Source organism: Molothrus ater, chromosome 17, assembly GCF_012460135.2.
Source record: "Molothrus ater isolate BHLD 08-10-18 breed brown headed cowbird chromosome 17, BPBGC_Mater_1.1, whole genome shotgun sequence".
NCBI classification, from domain to species: Eukaryota; Metazoa; Chordata; class Aves; order Passeriformes; family Icteridae; genus Molothrus; species Molothrus ater.
The window spans coordinates 343,979-354,148 of record NC_050494.2 but is presented as its reverse complement, the minus strand read 5'-3'; the positions used below and the strand labels follow the sequence as shown (position 1 = coordinate 354,148).

The window sequence follows — 10,170 nt, the reverse complement described above, 5'->3', positions numbered from 1 at the left end:
CCTTGTGCCAAGCGAGCAGCCCTGGTGTGTGGAGTGGGGAAGGAGAAATGGCCAGAAGCCCCTTGGCCTTGGGTGGTTCTGCTGAAGCCTTTGTGCTGGGACAGAGCAGCCGGGCAGGGGCCAGAGCTGCAGGGATGCCTGCTGGACTGGTGCCTGGAGATGGCCACAAGCCCTCCTGCCCAGCCAGGAAGGGCCATGTGTGTCCTCCTGCCCGTGTCTTGCTGGCTGCATTGCTGAGGCCTCTAAGGTGCCTCTCGATGTGGCTCCTCTGGAGCTCCCTCGGGCCTGCGCCACTGCCGGGCAGCTTGGCGGGGCTGGGGGAGACCCTGAGGGGTCGATGGGGTGGTGGGAGGCCGTGAAGGGATGAGGTGCTGCGGAGGCCCTGATGGGACAAGGAGCTGGGAAGGCACGAGGGCCCTGTGGGAGGGAGTGGCTGGCAGGAGACTCCAAAGGGACAGGAGGCCCCTGAGGGGCCGGGCTGCTGGGAAGCCCTGAGGAATTGGGTGTCAGCCTTGTTCCTGACAGCCGGGCGCTTCCCCAGAGAGGCTCCCACGCCTGGGGCAGAAGCCCTGGCGGCTGGGCCTCAGCAGGAGGGTGGGGACCTCCCGAGGTGCCCAGACTGGCCTGACTGGGGACAAGGAGGGCAAGGGGGCCCTGCCGGGGCACGGTCACTGCTTGCTGCCAGGGCAGTGGGCAGAGCAGGGCTGGCGGCCAGCCTGGACCCCCGCAGCTGCCCAGGCCATGGTGCTGAGGATGAGGCCCTGCTGACACAGAGCTCTGGGCCCACAGCGCTTCTGCCTCTGTGGCCAGGGCGGCGATGTCTCCTCAAGCAGGGCTGCTGAGTCGCTGCTGCCAAAGCGGCTCTGGACGCCACAGAAACAGCACCAGAGCGCGCACAGGAACATCAGCACCCCCAACGCCGGCACCTGCTCCAGGAGGCGTCTGCACCAGCTGCCATTCCAAAGGGGCCATACTCTGGGCGCTATTGTGTGTGATTTAGCAAAAGGCTTCAGCGCACTCGGCCACAATGGCTTTCTCTTGGCTTGCCAGCCTCACGGCGATGCTTGGCAGCTGCCGCTGCAGCCTGTGCCCCTGACTGACTACAGTGACTGTGCTTGAGGGCAGACTCGCCTTCCACTGGAAGGCGTCCCAAGGCAGCGGCATTGATGCCATCATGAGAGGGAAATGAGGCTGCACAGAAGCTGCCGTCCCTCTCCTTTTTGCAGGCACCTTAAAAACACCCACATGAACTTCTAGAGCAAATCCTGGACTGGTCTGGAACAAAGGAAGCAGCAGCAGGCGCTGAAGAAAGGCAGGCACTTGTGGCCAACATTGAGGTCTGAAGGGAAAAACTTTGGTGTCTGCTGAGGACATGGCTCGCTTCACAAGCTCAGGCTTTGCTGCTGGAAGATCCTGCTTTGCTCTTGCTGGAGCCCGTTCCCTACCAATGCAGGGGCTTCCATCGTTCCCGGATCAAGTCTGGTGGACCTGTGGGCAACAAGTCTGTCCCGTGTGCATCTGAGAGCAGAAAAGAGCAGGACATGGCTGCTTCCAGCACTTGTCTTGGCCGCTCCTTCAGGGGGCTGGCAGCATCATCCAAGACACAGAACAGCTTCTCCTCCCAGAGTTATCCCTATCCTCTGCACTTCCCCAGGTGTCTGTCTTGATGTTCACTGGGCACCTCCATGTTTGTGGCCGTCCTTTGCCATGCTCAGCAGGCAGCCAGTTGTGTTTGCACGTGAGCTGCCATAGGAAGACACACAGTAAGTGGAGCGTTGAATAGCAGAGGCTGGGCCAATTCTTTCTCTTTCCGAGTGCAAGAAAGACAGAAAAGCACAAGGAAACATGACAGTGTTTTGGTGGAGTCTCTTTCTCCTGTGAAATTCTGTAGCTACTGGTCTTTCTGTGCTACTGCTAATCTCTTCCTTGAAAAGATCATTCCAGGATGGAGCAACATCATCTGACATGTACCAAGTGTTGCCACCAGTTGCTCCAGATGCTCCTACCAAGAGCCCCTGTAGGATGGAGCCCAGGCCCCCGTGCACAAAGTCGGCTTTGGCTGCCCTCTGGTAGAGAAGCCCTCTGGAGGCACAGGTCCCTGGGGCAGGAGATGGGCACCAGCGCTGCCAGGGGCTTGGGGGACTCTGCTTTGGCGGGGACTCTGCCACACCTGCTGATATCAGGGCTCCCTGGGCCCCAGGGCTAAGAGCAGCATTTGTGCCCTGGCACACACGCTCCTTGTCTCTGTCACACGGTCAAACTTATCACCAGTGTCACTGAGACCTGTTCAGACGATGTCTTTGCCTTTCAGAGTCACTTTGCATTGGCATGTGGGGCACTGATATGTAATACATTGTTTCCAAAATTATTGCTGGACCCCTATGGAACCAAACCCCCACCCCTCTGTTCACCTATCAGGGGTGCAGATATGGGTGCTGTTGGGGAAAGTATTGTTATAAAACATATTATATTATTGGCATTTGCAACTATTAAGATGGATTCTATATGTATATTAGAGTAACTTTGCTATAAAAATATAGGAGTTTTTCTGTTCTTAACTAAACCTTGACACAGTAGAGAAATAGGTGATATAGGATGCTTGTGTTAAACTGCCTGCTTGGTTGGGATCACATTCAATGAACATATGATGGAGACCCCTGCTGCTGACATGCCAATTATCAGCACCCTCTGTCTATAGAAAAATGGACCAAAGGCCAAACAGGAGGTGATAATGGGGGGGGACTAAAACCACAGCCATGAAATGCACATGCTCTGAAAAGGTGGATCTGTGGAGGAGCCATGCTAAACAATTCTTGGAACATGTAAACTAGTTTGGGGAAAAGTTTAAATATGCATGATTGGTTATGACTATGCAGTAGACTGATGCAATAGAAAGGGTATGTAAAGGACATCTCTGAAATAGCAGGTGTGCTCTGGGCTGAATGCAAAGCATCTGGATGAAAAAACTAGGCTATATTCTCTTTGTCTCTTATTGTCCTTTATTCAACTTTTAAATTTTTACTGGAGACTGAACCTCATTTTTCACAGTGGGGATGTGTAAAATGGGGCTTGGGGTGCTCAAATGCCTCCAGAAAGCACCAAAAAAACCCAAGCACCACACTCCCCTCGTGCCTGGGCTGGCGGTCCAGCAGCTCAAGTAGAAGAGTCCTCCAGGAGCTCAGGGAAGCAGTAGCCCTCGTGCTGAGGCACAGCCTGTGGAGAAAGGGGTCAGTGGCCCAAATGTGTGCTCTGGAAATCAGAGCTGGGTTCCTAAATCCCATTGGAAGTGTCTGTAATAGACCTGTGGTGGCTGAGGGATGCATGTGGGAAGGGTTTGGCAGCCTGGAAGTGGACTTGTTGACGATCTGAGCTCTGTTGTGTCTGGGAGCCTGTTCCTTTGCCCTTGCCCAAGGGCAGAGTGTTGGTGAGGGCTGGAGTTGGAGGCTGTGTCTGCCCCGAGAGCCGGTACCGTGGGGCTGTGGGTGCTCCTGCCAGCGTGGGCTTGTCTGAGCCGGGCCTTGTGCCTCTTTCAGGAGCTTGGATGGGAGTTGAGCCAGGGAGGGCCTCGCCAACAGCCCCTGGAATGCTGGGCTTTGGGCCCTGGCAGCCATCACAAAGGCCGTGGAACGTTGGGGGTATGACCCTGGCAAGTGTCACAAAGGCCATGGAATGCTGGGGGTTGGATCCTGGCAACAATCAACAGCTCCTGGCTATTGGGGTTTGGACCCTGGAGCTGTCAACAGCTCATGAACTTTGGAGCTTGGACCTTGCAAAGGCCAACGGCACTTTGATTGTGTGCTATTGACCCTGCAAAGGCCAAGAACCTTTGAATATTGGTGTTTACACCCTGCAAAGGCCAAGGGCCTTTGGATATTGGTGTTTACACCCTGCAAAGGCCAAGGGCCTTTGGATATCTGGGTGTAGACCCTGCAAAGGCCAAGGGCCTTTGGTCGCTGCTGTTTCCTCACTGCTGGTGCCAAGGGGCAGATGGAGACCCGGAGGGTGAGTGACAAAGCCGCTGCTCTCCTTGTGCCAAGCCCAGCAGGGACCTGGGTGGGCCTGGGCTGTGCCTCGGGGAACAGTTCCCTTTGGGATTTGCAAGGGATTAACAGTTGGCTGTTCCAGAGCTGGCAGCAGCTGTGGTGCTTGCCCTGGGGACAGGCCTGGGAGGGAATGGGGGGCTCCTGGCTATCCCAGAGCGCAGCCACATCTCCTCCACTGTCCTTGTCCCACTGGAGGCCGTGGGCACAAACAAGGGAGCAGCTTTGCTTTGCCTTCCCCTCACCCAAATTACAGCGCAGCCTCAGCGCTTCCCAGAGTCAAGAATGAGTTTCTCCCTGACATCTCCAAAATCATCCCCAGTAGCCCAGAGGAGGTCACAAGGATGATAGGAAGATGCTGCAAGGGCTGGAGCACCTGTGCCAAGGGAAAAGGATGCAAGAGCTGGGGTTGTCCTGACCCTGTTGACCCTGTTCCAGGGTGACCTTAGAGTCCCTTCCAATGCATGAAAGGGCTGCAAGAGAGCTGGAGAGGGACTTAAGCAAGGGAACTGCAGGGACAGGACAAGGCTTCCCAGCCAGACATGGCAAGGATGGATGGGATATTGGGAGGGAATTCTGCCCTCTGAGGGTGCTGAGGCCCTGGCACAGGTTGCCCAGAGAAGCTGTGGCTGCCCCTGGATCCCTGGGAGTGTTCATGGCCAGGTTGGATTGGGCTCTGGGCAGCTCCCCTTCTGGTGTTCTTAGAAGTGATCAGACACCTTGCAGCATGTTGGTTTGTGCTGCTGTCAAACTTCTGGACTGAAAATATTGCCAAGAAGGGGAGGAGGAGCTCAGCTGGAAGTGCTGTGCTCTGGGACAGGCTGGGAAGCACTTAGAGGCAACTGCCTGAGGGGCAGCCATGCAGTCTGAGTGTGCTCTTCCCTGTGCACTTGCAGGGAGCTCGAGGGCTTTCTCACCAGGGACGTTCCTCCAGAGCCCCTCAGGTGAGTAAACTGTGCTGAACTGGCTGGCCTTTTGAAACTGGTTCTCCATGAATGGACACTGGTTCTTGTGGGATCAGAAGAGGCATCTCAGTGCTACTTTGGAACAGGAACAGAATACCTGACTAACAGCTGGATGTGGCCTTTCAGGTGCTGGTAGACGGCGGTGACAGCATGGCCAATTCCATCATCTGCACCAACAATCCTGGGAACATCCTCTCAACTCTGACATCCACTGACGAACAGCATCCCTTTGAATTGGCTCGGGAAGCTACAGAGAATTGTGAGCGCATGTGGCAACAGTTTGATCAAGTAGAGGAGAGAACCCAGAGGATCAGAAGCCAATACCAGCTCATAGACTCTCTGTTAGCAGAAATCAGAAGGTGAGCATTTCCTCCTCCTCCTCCTCCTGCTGCATTCCAGAGGCAATCTGCTTCCAGGTCTGGGAGGTCAGAGGTGTCCTGGGTGAAGAAATCACCTGCCTACCATGTGTAGGCCTCAGTGTGGCTCTCGAGCATTGTCCTGTCTGGGTTTTTCATGCTCTACTGGGACTCCCAAGGCTGTCTGCGAGATGCAGAGACATGTTGGAATAGAATATTCCTTCTTCTCGTCGTGCTGCTTCCTTGAATTCTGTTCTTTGCGTGCCCCTGCCCAGCAAATGCTTGTCACTGAAGGAAGGCAAAATCCTGCCTTCCTTTCCCTTTGCCTCTGCAGGATTTCCTTGGGAGGGAAAGAGCAAGGTCTTCCTTAGCCCACTGCCCCCAGCTCCATCCTGGAGTGCTGAAAATGGCATTGCTGACTCTACAGGCCTCTTGCTTCTTCTGACTGGGCCTTGTCTCCGCAGTGACTGTGCAAAGTTTGAGAAGTCCAAGGAAATGCTGCTGCAATGCACTGGAATCCCGGAGACAGCAGCCTATTGTCTGCAGCAGCAGAACACCAAGCAGCAGAAGGAAGCGTCAGCCCAGGCAGAAGAGGCAGAGCAGCAGGACTGGATGGAGGTTGGTTTTGGAAATGAGATGGTTTTCCCTTGAAAACTCATCTTGCCCCTTCTTGTACAGTGGAGGACTTGGCTGCACTCGAGGGAGAAGGGCCATCCTTGCAGAGGCAGCTGGAAGTAAAGAGGCAGACTTTGGAGGAATTGCAGCTTCAGAGGGATGTGCTGGAGCAAGGGAGGGATGATGGTAGCAGGGCTCTGAACACCTTATTGCTAGGCAGCACCTGTGGCAGCCAGATCAGCCAGATGCTCTTTCTGGCACTGGAGGACAGGCACAGCACTGTGCACACCTGGCTCAAGAGGGCACACGCATTTCTGAGCCAGGGATTTGCATGTTCATCAGCAAAGTGTGGCATGCTTGTGCAAAATGTGTTGCTTTGGGCAGCCACAGAGCCTCTAAAAGAGGGAACGGAGCTGGGGAAACTTTGAGGCCAGAGCACAGGTGCTCCTTGTCCTCTGGCTGCCTGTGAGGTGGCACTGGCTGGCTCTGCACAGGGCTCCCGAGGAAGGGCTCCAGCTGTACCTTGTCCCACTTGCAGGTTTCCCAGGAGCAAGAGTCATCGAGCTGGTGTCTGGAGCAGCTGAGCCAGGAATCCTCTGGCCAAGGACATGAAGTGGCCCAGGCGTGGCGAGAGGAGGAGCTGCTGGCCCAGAAGGCTGACCTTGAGGGCCGACTGGCAGCCACCGAGTGGCTCCGACAAGACCTTGCCAGGCAGCTGGAGGAGACCAGGTAAAGGCAGGGAGTTGAAACTTTTCAGATGTTTTTACATTCCATGGACACAATATGGAAGAGTCTCAAGAAAAAAAAAAAAAGCCACCATGTGAGGGTCATTTTTCTGTCATGTAAAGCCAGCAAAGCTCTCATGAGCCTTGGGCCCTGTTTGTGCTACCGAGCACACTCCTGTGGGATGTCAAAAGCAATCCAGCCAGCCCTGAACTGAGGAGTAGTTGAACCATGCAGATGCTGATTGAAACCTCAAGTTTCTCTTGGGTTTGGTTCCTCGTTCTGGGCATTGAACATCCCTCGTTCCTTTCCGAGTCACTTGACATGATCCTGACCTTCAGACCAGGAGGCTTCATCTTCAGCATTCCAGGCTCTTACCTTGGCACGTTGGGAGTAGCACGCTGCCATTCAGGGTGAAGCCAGAGGGTCCTGCTTACCATCTTGAGGCATTTCTGCTTCCAAGCAGACTCTCAAGAAGTGTGGGACAGGACCTAGAGCTGGTTAGAGAGCAGCAGGGAAAGCTCTCTGGAATTCTCAACAGCCTCTGGGCATTCATGCTGATTGTTGATGGGCACCCAGCTGCCAAACCTGCCAAGGTTCCTTTGGATGGTCCTTCTCACTGTGCAAGGAAGGACAAGTCCCTTGGGCTACTCCTGCTTGTTCAGCAACACTCAAATAAAGGCAGCAAGTCTACTCCTGGACCTTGCAAGAGTTGAAACTGCAGTCTCTGCATTCAGGTAGTTGCAATTTGGACAAAAGGCTGTTCTGATTATTTACAAGTGCTGCCATGACCATGAGATTTTACTGTATCTGCAAAGTAGTTCTGAAGCCTCGTTAAATAGCGGGTGTCTGGAAGATGATGTACCTTGATGTCCATTATCAAGAGCATTAAAAAGTCTGGAGTCAGCCAGGACAAGAGTCTGTTCTGTCTCCCTGAGGAGCAGCTTGGAAGTGCTGATGAGAGAAGGGCTGTGAGCAGGGGCTGGGCTTTTGCTTGTTGCTGTAGCCTGTTTGGGCACAGGTACCCAGAGTCATAGGTCAGAAGCAGCAAGTGAAGATTTGGCTGTTGAGGCCAAGTTGGGCTGGGCTGTCTGTGCTATGGCAGGCCATAAGGAAGGCCTGGGCAGTCCCTCAGAGGCCCTGCTCTGCTCTGGAAATGGCCCAGATGTGCCTTTTCTGGACGAGTTTCCAGCTGAGCCATTTTCCCTCCTCAGGCGTGGGGATCTTGAGCCACGTGGTCCTGGAATACCCGGCTGTGGGTGTCTGGAGCAAGCAACTCATGTCTGTCCATATTTGCAACTTGTAGTCAGCAAAGGAGAGCCTGCAATCCAGGCTGTTTGCTGCTCAGCAGCAGAAGGCTCAGCTGGAGATGACCTGGAAGCGTGTGGAGGCAGAGCTGCAAGATGAGCTGCAGGGAGCTCGCAGAGAAGCCCAGGCAGCACAGAGGAGGCACGAGGAAGAGCTACAAGGCCTCAAAGAGGAAAGGAATCTCCTCCTTGAGCAGAGGGAGGCTCTAGAAAAGCAGGTGAGTGAAAGAGCAGTGGCACTGCAGTCATGCAGCGAGGGGTCTGTGGCCTTCTTGCTTTTCCATGGCAGAGCAGCAGCTGCTGGGTGAGCCCTGGGGCTGTCTCGTGCTCTGGGGACTCCATGGCAGCTGCTCTGAAGGCCACTCAGTGCTCTGCTGAATGTCAGCTGCTGCTCTGGACAGCTGGGCTAGTCCTCTGTGCTGCTGGCCAGCAAGCAGCAGCATGGATTCCTGCTGCCTCTTCTTGCTAGCCTTGCTTTGGCAGGTGCTTTCTCAGGTGCCCTTGCTGGTGGGCCACTTAGAGACTCAAACAAGTTGTCCATGTCCTTTGTGCATCTGGTGCTCTCAGGACAGGAGGAGTGGAAAGTTGTCCTTTACCTTTGCTCACAGCCTGTGCTGTGGCTGAGTGTGAGAAGCTGTGGCTGTAGCCTCTGACTGCTTTGTTCTGTTTGACTGGAGGTGGCAGAGTTGACATCTCAGCTGGCAGCCTCCCGAGAGTGCCAGGAAAGGACTGCGCAGAGAGCCCAGCAAGAGGGATGGAGGCCCAGGAAGAGTCCAGACAGAAACTGTTGGAGATTGAGCAGATCCAGAAGATGCTGGAGGAGGCAAAACATCAGAACAAGGAGCTGCAAGTGCATCTGGACTATCTGGAGAGGGAATGGATTCAACGTGAAGAAATGGCTCAGCCAAATTCAGAATTGCAGGCTTCCGTCAATGCCCTAGAGAGGGAAAAGGCCAGGTAAATGAAAGCCTGTGGGACTCTGCATTGTGGTGAATGGATTCCCTCTTTGCCATTATTGCACCTGCCAGGGGCTCTGGCAGCAGTTCCTAAGTGGCAGATTCTGAACTGTCCGTGCAGACAGATCTCATTGTCTGGATCTTGAGTTTCATTTTCTTTTCTTTTAAGCCTTCAGAGAGAGTTTTTCTGAAGATAAAGGCTTGGGGTAGCCCTTTCCCTCTAGGGGTCATTGTGCTGTTAGGTGGGTGTGTTGACACTGCCCAAGATGCACTGTAAGGAGCTGCATACATCCATCATCTCCACCTTGGGGCCTGTAACTTGAAGCCTTGGGGTCTGGATCAGCCTGGCATCTGATGCTTTTTCTGGGCAGAACCATCTTAAGGCCCTGATTGCTGCTCTAGGCCAGCTGGCCTTGGAGGCAGCCCAGAAACCAGAATGTCTCTGTTGCATGGTTCCTCATCAAATGTCCCCCGCTGCCTGCAGGGGTCAAGCAGGTCCCTGCCACCCTGCAAAGTCACAGGCATTTCTGACTGTGCAAAGAATGCAAGAAACAGGACAATTTATGGGTTGCTCCTGCAGCCGATCAAGTCCTACCAGCTTCAGTGCCACAGGATTCTTCCTCCAAGAAGAAGACAAAGCAAAGGCAGGGCACTCCTGCTTGCCTGGAGCCTTCTGCATCTTCCATCAGATTGGCTCCAAGTCTCAGTTGCCCCTTTGGCCTTTGTTTCTCCAGCTGAAAGTAGGATGGGTGCTGGTAAATCTTAGGGAACTTGCCATAGTTCCCTGGCTCTAGGGTGCTGCTCCTCCTACCTGGATGTGTAAGATGGGGAAAGGAAATGTCTCTTCCATGCTGACCAAACCTCCCTGCTTTGGAGCCTTATAGTCAGAGGAAAATTGTTCCTCTCCCCCTAATGTCTTCATTGCAAGACTTTGTTAGGTTGTATTCACATTCCCATCTCCTAAAGAAGGTAGGGCATGGAGGCAGGAACTCGCTGTTCTTTCTGAGACAAAAGCAAGTAGGCACATGCTGGGCTTGGCTGGACTGCAGGGGAACAAGCAGCCAATTTGTTGAGACAGAACTTCATCAGCCAGAGCAGATTTTTTTCCCTGAGGTGGTGCAAGTCCTGAGACATGATAAAATGTGATATCATTTAGTAATGAGTTTCTTGCTTCCCTTCTAGACTGATTCTGTCTCTGGAGGAAAAAA

General features: G+C 54.1%; 1 protein-coding gene across 1 annotated transcript in view; it reads left to right on the top strand.

Moving 5' to 3' along the window:
* Positions 1-3,987: 3,987 nt before the first annotated feature.
* Positions 3,988-10,170, top strand: part of LOC118694670 (centrosome-associated protein CEP250-like) — a 12,773-nt gene continuing 6,590 nt past the window's right edge. Inside the window, exons 1-5 of the mRNA XM_036395854.1 lie at positions 3,988-4,002; positions 5,132-5,364; positions 5,826-5,979; positions 6,515-6,705; positions 8,032-8,224. Of these exons, the coding sequence (XP_036251747.1) occupies positions 3,988-4,002; positions 5,132-5,364; positions 5,826-5,979; positions 6,515-6,705; positions 8,032-8,224 (786 nt within the window). The remainder of the gene's footprint in view (positions 4,003-5,131; positions 5,365-5,825; positions 5,980-6,514; positions 6,706-8,031; positions 8,225-10,170) is intronic.